The sequence below is a fragment of the Cornus florida genome, unplaced genomic scaffold, assembly GCF_030987335.1.
Source record: "Cornus florida cultivar Cherokee Brave unplaced genomic scaffold, ASM3098733v1 CherokeeBrave_3.0.0_Hap2_Chr05, whole genome shotgun sequence".
Taxonomy (NCBI): domain Eukaryota; kingdom Viridiplantae; phylum Streptophyta; class Magnoliopsida; order Cornales; family Cornaceae; genus Cornus; species Cornus florida.
This window is the reverse complement of record NW_026775575.1, coordinates 95,820,885-95,835,614: the sequence shown is the minus strand read 5'-3', so window position 1 is coordinate 95,835,614 and position 14,730 is coordinate 95,820,885. Positions and strand designations below refer to the sequence as shown.

At 36.9% G+C, this 14,730-nt stretch overlaps 2 protein-coding genes across 8 annotated transcripts; one reads left to right on the top strand and one right to left on the bottom strand.

The window, feature by feature from the left end:
* The first annotated feature begins 271 nt into the window (after positions 1 to 271).
* On the top strand, positions 272 to 5,257 carry LOC132307767 (G-type lectin S-receptor-like serine/threonine-protein kinase At4g27290). Its single transcript, XM_059805619.1, has 6 exons — positions 272 to 1,538; positions 3,007 to 3,164; positions 3,696 to 3,906; positions 4,266 to 4,503; positions 4,629 to 4,779; positions 4,861 to 5,257. Exons 1-6 carry the CDS (start codon positions 272 to 274, stop codon positions 5,164 to 5,166), a joined length of 2,331 nt encoding a protein of 776 aa, XP_059661602.1. The 3' UTR covers positions 5,167 to 5,257.
* A 3,458-nt stretch (positions 5,258 to 8,715) lies between these two features.
* LOC132307772 (protein root UVB sensitive 4-like) lies at positions 8,716 to 14,493 on the bottom strand. 7 transcript variants are annotated; one of them, XM_059805632.1, is made up of 4 exons: positions 10,816 to 14,490; positions 10,169 to 10,315; positions 9,759 to 9,901; positions 8,716 to 8,890 (listed from the first exon to the last, which is right to left on the bottom strand). In XM_059805632.1, exons 1-4 carry the CDS (start codon positions 10,927 to 10,929, stop codon positions 8,845 to 8,847), a joined length of 450 nt encoding a protein of 149 aa, XP_059661615.1. In that variant the 5' UTR covers positions 10,930 to 14,490; the 3' UTR covers positions 8,716 to 8,844. The 7 variants fall into 7 exon arrangements, 2 of the variants coding, with proteins under 2 accessions (XP_059661615.1, XP_059661614.1); XR_009482319.1 differs by adding an exon at positions 10,469 to 10,585 and having other exon boundaries at positions 8,716 to 10,315; positions 10,816 to 14,493; XR_009482317.1 differs by having other exon boundaries at positions 8,716 to 10,315; positions 10,469 to 14,141; positions 14,294 to 14,493.
* Between the last annotated feature and the right edge of the window lie 237 nt (positions 14,494 to 14,730).

The following is a 14,730-nucleotide window of genomic DNA, read 5'->3' as shown; positions in this document are numbered from 1 at the left end:
CTGCACTAACAGTGAGTCCTATATTCTCTGTCAAACGTCTGCATCCCACCGATCAAGTCAAGTGATTCGAACCATTAATATACATACACCAAGATTATTCTGCATAATAATATACATAACCAAGATTATTACATGAACCATGTAATAATTTCTCCTGGGGAAAGGGAGGAAGAGAGTGTGTGGGTTAACCACAATTCTTATGGGAAGCATGAGTGAATCATCAAAGAATTATGGCTTTATCATATTTCTTTCTTTTTATTCTATGTTTTCCATGTTAACAATAACCTCCGATGCAGTAGAGTTGGACACTATAACTTCAACTCAATCTCTTTCAGATGGGCAAACCATGGTCACTCCAGACAGAACTTTTGAACTGGGATTTTTCACCCCCTCAGGTAGTACTTCCAGGAATCGATATTTGGGAATATGGTACAAGAAAATATCTCATGGGACTGTGGTTTGGGTTGCAAACAGAGATACTCCACTTACCGATACCTCAGGAGGAGGTGTCTTAAAGCTCACCGACCGAGGAATTCTCGTGCTTGTCAATAGTACAAACACAATCTTCTGGTCTTCTTCAAACTCATCATCATCAAATAACAACGCAGTGAACCCAGTTGCACAGCTTTTGGATTCGGGTAATCTTGTTGTCAAAGGTGCAAATGATGCTGCAAATGATGAGAATCTGCTATGGCAGAGTTTTGATTATCCGTTTGACACTTTGTTGCCAGGCATGAAGTTTGGAAAGAACCTAGTAACTGGAATTGATAGGCATATATGGTCATGGAAGTCCAGTGATGACCCTTCTAAAGGTGACTATTCTTTTGGACTTGATCTTCATGGATTTCCACAATTTTTCCTCCTGAAAGGTTTGGTTGAGCGGTATCGTGTTGGACCATGGAATGGTCTCCGCTTTAGTGGCGGAGTGGGTTTAAAACCAAACAGCATCTTCACGTACCATTTTGTTTTTGATCAGCAGGAGGTGTATTATGAATATGAGCTTGTTAATAGCTCAGTTCTCTCACGGCGGGTTTTCAATCAGAATGGAATTGTACAGCGCTTGATATGGAATTATAAAACGCAGGATTGGACAGTCTACGGGAATAATCCATCAGATGACTGCGATTTTTATGGGCGGTGTCAGGCGTATGGTAGCTGCAACATTGGCAACTTCCCAGTATGTAGGTGTCTTGATAAGTTTGTGCCAAGGTACCCAAAAGATTGGGACGCAGCAGATTGGTCAGGTGGGTGTGTTCGCAGAACACCCTTGAATTGCCACAATGGATCATCAAATGGATTTCTCAAGTATTCTGGTGTTAAATTGCCTGACACGCGGTATTCCTGGTTTAATAGGAGCATGTCCCTCAAGGAATGTGAGGTTGTATGCTTGAATAACTGTACTTGTATGGCTTATGCAAATATAGAAGTAACAGCAGGAGGAAGTGGCTGCTTGCTTTGGTTTGATGACCTGATTGATATTAGGGACCTCAGTGAAAAAGGGCAAGATATTTACATAAGAATGGCCTCCTCTGAGTTAGGTAAGATATATATTCCCTAACATGTAGTTGAGAGCTTTTACATTCTCTGTGGAAATAAAATGAAAGTTGCCCTCTTTTTAACAACTTTTCTAGCGGAGTTGTAGAAAGGAGGCATAATTTTTTATTTATTTTTTTATAAGTGAAAGGAGGCATAAATGAAGAGTTATAGGAAGCTCTAACAAAATTTCTTGCACTTCATACAGTACCTAGGCATGGATTATCTTATCAGTTTTGGGGTGAGTCCTAAACTGAAAAAAGAACATGCTTTACAGTATTTAAGATTAGTCAAATTGGAATGTCCGCTTCATGGTTGTGCCTTCTTTTACTGCTGTTTAGTTCATATTTTTCCTGCCTTAAATTATAGTTGCTTTACAGTACGGTAAATTTTAACTGTGAATTACCTATCAAAATTTTTTTTTTGACTGTGCAGATACACATAGAAGCACCCATTTAAATGGACGAGTGAGGATTATAATCATTCCTATATTACTTATAGCAGTGTTACTCATGGGCCTATTCCTGGTCTTGCATTTCTTGAAGAAGAGGAAACTGAAGAGAGAAGGTAGCATATCTAGAACACTTAAATTACTTTTCCTTCCTATTTAGCAAAGAAAACTTCAAATTCTTACCAAGGCAAATCCGACCCGAAGTTTTCTATTTTATGTCTTTCTCGTGTCTTGTCAGCATTAAATGTCAAGATTTTCAAATTTATTTCCTTTGCTACTTTATCTTGGATTCACTCTGTGCCTCCTGATATTAATGAGCCACTCTAGCCTTACAAAAAGGGCAGGTTGCTATAATCTGATGGCTCACGTACAGTGAAGAGAACCAAAATTAAGCTTTCTGAATGCTATTAACTTTGTGATTTTCATTTTCCGTATTCTTAGTGAAACTTATTGATAAAGTCATCCAACCAAAGTTATTAATTTTTTTATTTCTGGCAAATAATCTACTAAAATGTCTTTCAGATTGTGGGTCTCAATCCTAATCCTCTCTATTAGGAACCAATATGGTTTTTGTACGGGGAGTTACAGCAACACCACGATAGATGACATTTACGGAAGTAGGTAAATGATTAAAGAAACAAATAAATACTGCTAAAAGTACATCTAGGGTGTCTGTCGTAACTTAAGTTTGACATCATTTCACTTTATTTTCTGTTGATATAACAAAGGACAACAGTGGGGCATCTCTTGTTCTACCCACTGATGTTGCTTACTAGTTTCTTTTTATTTCTTCTTAATCAAATGATTTTCATGATGCCACTGAAATTAAGCGTGCCGCACCATACCATTCTGGAAATGGAGTTAGTGTGATCCATTAGGAAGAATAATTTAACGAATTTAGTTTGGGGTGTTATTGAATGGTTTATCCAATTTATGGATCCATGCCATATTCTCATACATGTTAGTTCAAGGAATGTGTACAACTTGGTTTATTCATATGAAGTTCATTTCTTACTCTGCAGGACTGATTAGACTCAGTCAAGATAGAGATTACGCCAGTGAAAACGAGAGGACATATTTAGAGTTGCCATTATTTGACTTTGAAACAATAGCAAATGCCACAAATAACTTTTTGATTGACAATAAGCTTGGAGAGGGCGGCTTTGGACCTGTCTACAAGGTAATGATATTCATATAAAGCTATGGAGCAATTAGGAAAAATAGATTTTTGCTAGCAACTCTGTTATGATACCATCTCTAGGCACCAAACCAGTATTTGCATAAATAATTTTCAGTCACTAATATCTCTGAAACTTTCTCAAACTTAAAATTCTTCAATCTGAATGATTTACAGTGTCAATAAGTACTATTCTTTTCAAGGATTCAATCTAGACTTTTCTGGTCAAAGGCCTGTGTATGCCTCTTTGGATGGTAAGAGTGTTGGCCCAGTGCACGAGGGCACATAGCATATTACTAAAAAAATTTGTCGAACTGCACAAATGATTTGCCTTGCTGGTCATAGACAAACAGTACTGCAAAGACACCACTTTGATCTCAAAGTTGGGGTGTTCCACATCTGTGACTCTGTACTACGAAGTACGAACTAATTGTCTTAATATACCTATTGGAGAAAATCTCCACGTAGAATAGCACACTGAGTGCCAGGGAAACAAAAAAGGGAAAATGGAATTCTCAGAATGATAATTTTCAGGGTGTGTTAGGAGAGGGACAAGAAATAGCTGTGAAGAGACTTTCAAAGATTTCAAGACAGGGACTCGATGAATTCAAGAATGAAGTTCTATGTATTTCCAAACTTCAGCACCGTAACCTCGTCAAGCTTCTAGGTTGTTGCATTCAAGATGACGAAAGGATGTTGATCTATGAATACTTACCCAACAAAAGCATGGATTACTTCATTTTCGGTTTGTATCACTTGAAAACTTGCTTTATTTAGTCTTTTGTAATTTTTGATAGTCTTCAATATCTAAACTTAGTCCTGCCAAGTTACTTTCATTATGCATTATCCAAATTCCCCACTTCTTGTGGAGTGATGTTTAGGAGGATGCTATTATCAAAAGCCTTGGGAGAAAGGTCAAGTGCCACATCCCTCCCAATTGAAGATGGGAAATGGGATACTCTGATTTCATTGTAACAAGTGCAGCTGCTTGAACTTGCTCCCAAGGATTATCCATAGATTTGAATTTATTAAAGTACTTTTCATTTAGCCTCATGAATCCTACTAAATAGCATCATGAATTAATTGGATGGAAAAATTGGGCAGATAAAAAACATAGCATGTTATTGGATTGGCCTAAGCGGTACAACATTATCAACGGGATTGCTCGGGGACTTAATTATCTTCATCAAGATTCCAGACTGAGAATTATCCACAGAGATCTCAAGGCTGGCAATATTTTACTGGATAACAATATGAACCCCAAAATTTCAGACTTTGGCATGGCTAGAAGTTTTGGAGGTGATGAAATGGAAGCAAATACAAATAGAGTGGTTGGAACACAGTAAGAACTTTAAATATGTTGAATATACTTATAAAAAAAATTAAAAAAAAAAAGAAATTTAAATATGTTGAATATGCTACTTGTGTTGCTCCGAAATTGATTTCTTTTTTATTGACTTCCTACAGTGGTTACATGTCACCTGAGTATGTAATGAATGGATTCTTCTCGGTAAAATCGGATGTCTATAGCTTTGGTGTATTGGTGCTTGAGATAGTTAGTGGGAGCAAAAACAGAGGATTTTCGCATCCAGACCATAACCTCAACCTCATAGGACATGTAAGTGTCAAGAGCTATTATGTATTATTTCAATGCTTTGATTCATCGGTCACTGACAAAAATGGGGTCGCAATTGTATAGGCATGGAAACTTTATAAAGAAGGCAAGCTTTTGGAACTGTTTGATGCATCGATATTGCATTCATTTGATCTTACTGAAGCATATAGGTCAATCCATATCGGTCTATTGTGCGTGCAAGAAAGTCCTGAAGACAGGCCAAACATGTCATCTGTGGTTCTGATGTTGGGTAGTGAGAGTGCATTGCCTCAACCAAAAGAGCCTGGGTTTTACAATGGAAGAAGGTTTCCTAGGGTAGATTCATCATCAAGCAAGCCTGAATCGTGTTCAGTCAATCAATTAACTGTAACAATTTTGGCTCCTCGCTAGAAGATGTTTCAGGTCAATATTTTGGTCCTCCACACCTGGGAAAAAAAATCCGTGCAAGGCTCTTTTTCAACAGAAAAAGAAAAAAGAAAAGGAAGAGGAATGGAAAATGAAGTTTTTGCCAATGTAGAATAATTGGCTGAGGCATATTTTGAGAAAAAGAGAACATCTTTAGTCCAAGAAGGCCTCCAGTAACTTGCAGTATTGCTGGGAGGACGAGTCATGTAATTAATATTTGTTAATTTTTGTGGCCAGTTCCAATATATATTGTCTCGACTTGAATTGTTATTTCATTTGTAATTGATAAGTTTGCTAGAAACCTTACAACTTGGTAATGTAGAACCATCCTATGGTTACTTTCGCAATTTAATTTTTATTTTTATCTAGCAAGAAACATCCTTATTTTAAATATTAGAAACCCTGTTGGCTGAAGACTTATTTCAGGTTGAAACTTTGGTTTCCTTGTTGCCTCTAAATCAATCGTCTTGGAGATAATAGGGCAGGGGTGGAGCCCGAATTTAAATTTAGGGGGGCACGGTGTCCAAAAAAAAAAAAATCAATTAGAAGGAAAATGATGTAGGACAGGACTGGCAAGGAAGTCAAAATAGTGATGGAAGCAAAATTGACTATGGGGTGTGGTAATAGTGTGATAAATATGTAGTATGGTAATGGTGCTAGAAATAATGTAGTAATAAATGAGAATAGCGTGTGGACTGTGTAGCAGTGTGATTTGTGTGCTATTTGTGTCTGGGTGTTGTAAGACTTGAGGGAGAATAAAAGTGAGGGTAGTAAGTGAGGTATGAAAAAAGAAAAAGAAAGGCAATATGTGTGTTTTATGTGTTGTGTAATAGTTGCGCAGAATATATGGGCCTATAACTATAAATGTGAGGGAAGAAAATGAGTGATGTCCTGGGTGTGTGAAGATATATATATATACACACACACACATCATATGTATGTGGTTGAAGATGCAAGAAATTTTCACTCTCAATTTAGAAAGAGTAATACTATACTTCAAAGATTTTCCAACCTCTTTTCCCTCTATTTTCAATCTATATATAGGTTGTCACAGATCTTTTAGAAGCTTCCCAACTAACTCCTTACACTGGGCCGTTCTTCTGGGCTCTTCTTGGTTATGGGCTCAATTCATTTTATCTGAAATCAGGCTTCCAACATGACCAGTGAAGACTTGGTCCAGAGCGGTTACTCTTGCCCAACCTGTTATTAGCAATCTGGATCATACCTGGCCCAGGTCATTTTTTGGTATCCTCATTCGCCCCCATAATCTCTCCCTAATTAATTAGGGTGAGATTATCGAAAGGACATAATCATGAAATGACGGCTCGAAGCGGTGACGTGGGGAAACGAATGGTCGGCTCAGAGATTCACGCTTTGAGATCTATTGCACCATTATTACCATAGCTTCTTGGACATTGAATCACTTTCACTTTAAAAACCCCAACTTCTCACTTTTTGCCTTTCTTCCACCTTTCTCACCTTCATCCTCCAACGTCATCTTCTTCGATTATCTCTATCACCTACCTGTATTCTCCGGCGAGTTTCCTGGGTTTTCTTCGACGAGTTTTTCCCTTTACGATTCAACTTTTGCTTTGTTATAGGGTACTTTTGCGAACTCCTTTTCCAAGGTTAGTTCCATTCTCTTGCTACTATCTTTAGAAGAAAGGAATTTTATACTTAAAAATTTCTTCCCCTTTTTTAATGGTTCCCTTTGATTTAGATGTTATCCGTTCAAGGAACAACATCCCAAACGATGTCTCCCTCAGGGTTAAAAGATCTGGTGAAGGTCTCCTTCCAGGGGAGGTTCTCTTCTCTGCTCTTCACTTGAACATAATTAGATTCCTTTTATACTCGTTCTTTTGTTATGTCTTCAATAAATTAGGGTTTTCTCCTCTTCAGGTTAACCCTAATTTCCTTAGGGTAATATCAGTCCTCTTGATTTTAAATTGTGATAGGGGTCTTGACTTAGATATCATTGACCTTCTCCTTTGCTATCGAGTTACCAAAATCAGAACCAACGAAATGTATTTTCACTTCTTTCCCATCGAGAAACGATCTATCTGTACGGACAACCTCTTATTTGAAAAGGGTTGGAGGCAAAACCTAATTGGGGTCAGTGGAAATTAGGGAACTCCACTCGCTCAGACCTTCCCTATCCCAACCACTTTTAAAGAGTGCTCTGTCCTTCAATATAAGAAATTTAAGAATCATCTCACCGACTGCCACTGTGAATCATTTCTTCCTCGTTTCTGTACTTTTCTTTGTAAATGCCTTCGAATAAATCATGGCGAATTGGTTTACAGCGTTTGCAGGCCAGGCTTGACATTCTGAAGGAGAGAGTTCTGAGTAACATCCCCTCAGTCACTGACCTGCTCACCCTCGACAATCTCTCTGACATATCCGTCATTGGATCCACCATGGAGAATATCCAAATTCCTTCTTTCAGCAGGAGGAGACGTTCTGCCCACACTCCTTCAACTGCACCAGCCATCACTGCGGCTACCTCACCCATCCTAGTTATGGCCCAAACTACCGAGCATCTGATCGTTGGGCCTTCTACATCAACCTCAGTTGAAGTTCAGCCTATCGTACCGAATAATGAACCTTCTGACATTTTGACTGAAACTTCCCCACATGGTGCTCAAAATGTTGGGGGTTCTTCTCACAGCGCTGAAAGATCTCCTCCCGCCCGAGCTGGCGTTTCAAAAAAAATCCTGGGAAAAAGACCCATGCCTGAGGGTGGTTCTGATCAAAGTGACCTCCATCCAGCCCGAAGGGCCCAGACTTCTTTTAGGGTCACCAATCATGTCCCCTCTCCTCAGCTATCCATTCCGAAGGGTGAGTCAGCCAGAACCTCCGGCTCTTTACCAACAGTGACCCCATGGCGTCCTTTGCTTAGTCGTGAGGATGGGTCAGTTATTGCCCCCATAGATTCTTTGTTCAAAGACCCGGTCACATCATTTACCTTCTACCACTACAAGAAATTTGGTTTTTAGGGACAGTCAAATCTATCCCTAAAAACCCCAAAACCGTCCCTAATGATCAAAATCGTCCGTCCCTAATTATTGCGTGCCAAAAAATCTTTAGGGACGGTAAAAAATGACCGTCCCCAAAAAACTCGACCTTTAGGGACGATACCTACTGTCCCAAATAATACTGTCCCTAACAGGTATTAGGAACTGTAGAAACGGTCACTAATCATTTATATAGTAGGGACAATTTTGGTGACTGTCCCCAATACATATAGTATTAGGTACATAATTCTTTTATTTATTTCTAAATTTGCGACAGCTAAAAACTGTCCCTAATACTCATTTGATTTTTTATTTTTATTATTATGCTTTTATTTTGGGCTCGGTTTGATTTGTGTGATTAAAATATTCTATGTTGCAAGTCCAAAAAAAAAAAAAAAAAAAAAGGGAGATTGTGTATGCAACTTTTCTGAATCAAATGGGACAAATCCTGAATAAAAAGAACACAATTAATATGTTCTATACCAATATCAAATTCAGAAAAAGAATTATCACAATAGCGTTATAAAATCTATAAAAACTTCAAGCTCTTAATTTCATAATGAAACTATAAAATCTCCAATTTTTTAAACAAAAACTACAAAATATTCGCTTGTAGCTTTAACATCAAATGGTTTCAACATCCTCATAGTCAGGCATCATTGCTCCAGCCGTTCCAAGTAGCTTCTTCCATGCATCTCCCATATGTTTGAATCCAAGAGAAGTGAGAGAAATTAGGAAAGTGAGCAAAAAAAATAGTGAAAAATAAGAAATAAGAAAGGCTAAATGTGATATCTTTATGTTATACACATGATTAAATAAAAGAGAATTATATTTTTTTTTCCTAAGCCAATTTTATTATTCATCAACAATACAAAATTTTTACTGAACCTCAGGTCATTCAGAATGAAAATTTGTGAGGGTAAATATGGTAAATACATTCACATAAACAAGTGGAAACCAAAAATTATATAGGAAAAAAAAAAATTCCTTTAGTTATCATTAGCAGGGTTGGCAAATGACCATATACTAAGATACATCCACCATCCATGCCTGTCCAAACTACATTTTAAGATTCAATCTATATTTGACAAAATTAAGCAGCAGATGCTAAATGTTGTTCTAGTGCACATGGGCTTTTAGATGAGAAGCGCTACTGCCAATTTTCATATAGGGAACTACTTGGTAGATGATAAAAGCTCAGGCTAACTAACACAAGTACACAGGCTTTTGTTTGAGAATAGCCACTTCATATAAAAAAAAATAATGACAAAGGTTTGATCTGCCACCAATCACTCTCTCAGTCGCAACAATAACATAGGTGGATCTTAGCACCAAGTAGTTGCCTTCTTTTAGTATTTAAACATTTTGCCATCACAAGAAAATGCAATTCAATGCAATGAAGAATACAGAGAAGCATCATCTTACATTAATTTTAAGATATAAAGTACTACCTAGTTTATGTCATGCCTAATGAATAATCCAATTTCTAGAAAACAATTTGGAACCAAGATCCCACATGTTACGGAAAAAAGTTCAAGAGATAGTTGAGGCATTAAAACTTACACCAGTTGCCAGATAGCATGAAAGGCTCGTTTAGCAATGTTGGCTACAGATGCAAGAAGCAAGAAGTATTGGGGAAACGCCGGAGTCAGCAACTCAACTCCAATGCTCAAACTGAACAGCACGAATGTCCAGAACCTAACTCTCTTTAAAGGAGATAACAGATAGTGATTAGTTAAAAAAGCTTTAGACATCACATTCTAGGGCACATACTCTGCCATGTCTTTCCATTCAATTCTTCTGCAGTTATCATTTTCACCATTCACATGGGTTCTTTCAAATATTTTCTGACATAACAAGATTATCGTCCAAACAGAACAACGAGTTGCTAGTGATTGCCAATTGCAACATGAGCAAGTAAACAGTAATACCATAATATGCGGCCCAGATTTTTGTGGGAATAGAAGCCATACCTTTAAATTGGTATCAAAAGCAGACGCTAGGCTGGCAGTATAGATGCACCTACTTAGCCGTCCGAGTCCATCCTTCAAGACCCAATTCAGGGCAGCAGCTGATGGAAGTGAACGGGAGTACCCAATTCCAATTGCTTGAAACAATGCCTAGCAATAGACCATTTTTTTACATCAGAAGGACTACTGAAAGGATAAAAAATAAAAAACACAAAGAGCATAACCCTAAAATCAATAAATTTATCTGCTTTTGTTTGTATGACTTGTACATTATGAGGGGAAAAATAAAAATAAAAATCAAACCTGATAGCCACATATGTACAGTGCAATTACATGTGATGAACAATTATACAATCAGCTTTCCAATTGAAATAATTATTTTGGCATGAGAATGACAATGCTTGCCCTTTGGCAATATACCTACAGAATCAACAATTCATCAAAAGAACAGAGAAGTGATGTTCACATAAAGTCCATACTATCAAACATTTGTGGAAAAGTATCTTCAAATTACACATAATCATTAACCTTTCACAAATTGTTAAGCCATCAAAAACACCAAAACTGTTATTTAACTCAAAAATGAGTACCCCACAAACACACACACTTACAGCACTGAAATTTAATCTCAATCATGAACAAAATATTACCTGAGTAGCAAGAACTTGAAGTGCAGAACTGAAGACTCTATGGAAGAATTTCCACTTCACATACTCCAGATAATTCCCACTAATTTCCCTCTGCAAAGAGATTGGCTGCCGCATTTATCCCTTCTGGTGGAAGTAATATATTTTGACGAGTAGTACACAACGGCTGCGGATGAATGGCAAAACTTTGAGCCCTGAAGCAAAGCTTAGTTCCCTGCTTAATAGCATTGTAGCATAGAAACTCTATAGCAATCCCACTTCCCTGCTCACACCCAAAGGTCCTAAGCCTTAACAATCCTTTACTTCTCTACTCCCCATTTTTATCCCGTCTCTCCCTCACATCTCTATAAACCTTCAGAAACCCTCACATTTCTCTTTCACGCTGATGTTTGCATAATGTACGATAATATGATTTGGCTACAAGTTTTTCCTTTTACTAATGCTACCATATTTTTTCTATGCTGCTAGTGTAGTCGGCTTCACTATCAGTACACTCAAAAGTCCTAGTAGTGGTTTTAAATCAGCACATACAAGTCATAGTACTACAGTAGCAACATGATAATCAGCAACAAGACTCATAATCTTACAAAGTACCACTACCAAAACTAAAGTGACAATGCAAATATGATTTCTACTACTACTGTAAAAGTAGGAGAATGAATTTCAACTCTGAAATCAGATTTTTTTTCTAATGGCTACAATTTTGCATGATATAGGTTTTTATATCTTTTTTATTTTTATATCTTTTGGATCGGATGGCAAGTGGCCAGCCCATTACACCTAACCTTGGCATTATCTACACAAAGTTGCATTATCATGTATGATAGGTACCAAGCAATTAATATAAAAAATGAACATGTATTTTCGAATAATAAACTGGAACATGTTCCACAAGATTTATTCAAGTTCAAAACTTATAAAAAAATAATAATAATAAAAAAAATATAAAAATAAAAATAAAAATAAAAATTTATTCAGGGTCAAAGTAATTTGACAATTATATGATGTTAGGAAAACCAATAATTACATTACTTTGTTGAACCCTAATAATTACAACTTTCAGCATCTATTTGAGCCAACAAAAGTCAAGCATTTCATAGTCCAAGATATTAAAAAATAAAAAATGCATGAATGGATGTACATTATAAGTCAAGAGATAAAACAATTCTACTATGTTCGGCAAATTGAAAAAAAAAATACAAAATTTTAATTAAACTTCTTGCAATCCCAAATGGCTCCTACAACCTCTTCTAGATCAAGGAAAATTTTTAATTAAACTTCTTGCAACGAAAATCTGAAACTATGTCTAAAGTCCCTCGTTATCTTTAACATCCCTGTGACTGTCTATAAAGCTCCCTAACCTCATCTAAATCTCTGACGCCCAACAAATGGCTCTTACAACCTCTTCTAGATTAAGGAAAAATGATGATGTTGACCTTGTGTGGACAATGAATTAGGATTTGTAAAAGATCGCGCCATTAGCAGGTATGGTAATTTGCAATAACTTTCAGATGTAGCAAAGGAATTATGCTAATTTTTTTTTTTTTTTTTTTTTTTTTTTTTTTTTTTGGGTAAATAAGGAATTATGTTATCTAGTTGAACTGTTAAGTCATCATGCTGGCAAATTTATACCAAGATGGAAACTCTCTGTTTCCCTCCTTTTCTCAATACCTTTCACCATATGCCACCCAATACATTCAACTAGCTGGAACTTTCTCAGGGAATATATCAATTGTATTTGTAAAATCAATTGTTTTCATTTTGGGGTTGAGAGTACATGAATATGGTGGGATGTTTACCATGCTTATGGTCCATCCAATAGGCTCAAACATGTGCAGGTGTCATCCTATTTGGAATTTGTGTATCATTCACCTTATATTGGACTTACCATCCATTCTTCTATAATGAATCCCTTAGGAAGTATGTTGAAATGGCAGTGTGTGAGAGAGTATTTGTCCATCCTGATAATTCTCTCTATGTAGAACTCTGTCAGCACTGAGTCTATGAGTAAGTAAAAGGCTAATGCCTGGTGTGGTCTCTATCAATCAAAGTTGCTGAAATAGAGAACTCACGTCCTCGGCTTTGCATCTTGGGGCTTCACCAAGTGACTGCACCTACTATTGATGATTTTTTTGAAATTGATATTATTACAACAAAACACATGCTCTAACTTTTAAAAATGAACACTTGTCTTATTATGTAACTTCAGAAAGTTTAATTCTGCTGTTGCCCTCGACCCCTTTTAGTAGATATAAGAAATCAACAATGCTAGAGTTGTTCTAAAATTTTCAGTTCTTGTACATCCAGAAGATTGTGTTTCAGGTTGGAAGAAACTAGAGCTGCCCTTAAAAGTAAAAGGAGCTTCTCAAGATTGGTTTGCTAAAATGCATGGACATTGACAGAGGACATGGACACAGACACAGACAAAAAAAAAAAAAAAAAACATGTAGACACTAGAGGACATAACCATAAAATATATAAATTTTTATATAGAAGTTATTTTATACTACAGTATGCAACTACAGAGCTATGATTGTTCCAGTATCATGGACAATTTCTATTGATTGGTAATAGATCTTCTCAATTATGGTGCTAACAATTATTTTAACAAAAGCAAATAAGTTTCTCTAATGACTTGACTCTTCCATAACCATTTTTATTATTAGATCTCCATTGCCCAGAACAAGGCACCTAAGTTTAAAATATTTTTAACAAGAACAGGATCACCAGAGACAAAACACTAAATCAAGTTGATGTCCACTTGGGTGAACGGCACCCCACTGACAATTTTAGCTTAAAATACAACATATTGAAGAGCACCAGAGACAAAACACTAAACCAAATTGACGATCACTTGGGTGAACAGCATTAATGATCAAATGGAGATTCCTAGAGAAGTGAAATTGCTATAATATCAGCTCTGAAGCCAGGTCAACTCAATCCAACAAAAGCCTAATCCAACTACATTATATTCGCTATTCACCAAAAGGCAAAGGCCAGTTATAACAGAGATGGTTGAGATATGAAATTAGAGAGAACTGTAAACAAAAATAAACTTTTAAGCTGATGTCAAAGAGAAGCACAAAAGGTTTCCAACAGTATATCTAGATAATATTGAAATTATAAAAGGGCAAGATTTGGTGCCAATTTTCATCTCAAGAACAAGAAGGGGAAATTAGGGTTTAAAGTACTTACAACTTACAGGAGCCCAACCCTTCAACCACCACTGTCCAAACCTCCGATACATCACCAATCGACCACTAGCGCACCACCCGCAACACCAATCGACCACAGCCGCCGTGCTCTTCCCTGAGTTACACCACCAAGCCCTGATGTCGTGGATAAGAGAAAAGAAAGGAATGACGATATGAAACCTAACCCAAATGTGCTATATTAGGGAAAAATAATAATAAATAAAATAAAAATAATTAAATTATTAAGGCACAATGTTTGTAATTGCCGGAAATAATTTCTATTTTACGGCGCTATTTTACGGTCACGTAGGCTGCGTCCGACGTCACTCGTTTGCTGTGGTGTACAATCAGCGACCGCGAGACGGTGGTCGAAACCCTAGATACGATCCCTTCGCCATCACTGGTGAGAGAGAATCGTCTGCCCCCTGAGGTGCCATGAGAGAGAGAGAGAGTTAGGGCATTGTAGATCTTCGACTTGAGAGAGAGCAGAGATATATATACTTAATAGTCAAAAACTACGTCATTTATGAAGGTAGCATTTACTATTAGCGAATCATGGACGGTAAATTTACCATCCCCAAAAGCATTTTCAATTTTTTTTTATTACAAAAAATTCACATTACCAGAAAATCACTTAGCACCATATTTCCCGCGAGCAGATTTATTTGGGAGAATTTTTTTGGGCTTTAGAGACGGACCTAGGAACTGTCCCCAAAAAGTAGTG

What these genes read in the sequence shown, in the direction of transcription:
- LOC132307767 (XM_059805619.1), top strand. Translation starts at nt 272, where the DNA reads ATGTTAACAATAACCTCCGATGCAGTAGAGTTGGACACTATAACTTCA. An exon ending in CATGGATTACTTCATTTTCG is followed by an intron (nt 3,907 to 4,265) that starts GTTTGTATCACT and finishes AAAATTGGGCAG; the next exon opens with ATAAAAAACATAGCATGTTA. An exon ending in AATAGAGTGGTTGGAACACA is followed by an intron (nt 4,504 to 4,628) that starts GTAAGAACTTTA and finishes GACTTCCTACAG; the next exon opens with TGGTTACATGTCACCTGAGT.
- LOC132307772 (XM_059805631.1), bottom strand. Translation starts at nt 10,929, where the DNA reads ATGCGGCAGCCAATCTCTTTGCAGAGGGAAATTAGTGGGAATTATCTG. An exon ending in TTCAAGTTCTTGCTACTCAG is followed by an intron (nt 10,316 to 10,815) that starts GTAATATTTTGT and finishes GTCTATTGCTAG; the next exon opens with GCATTGTTTCAAGCAATTGG.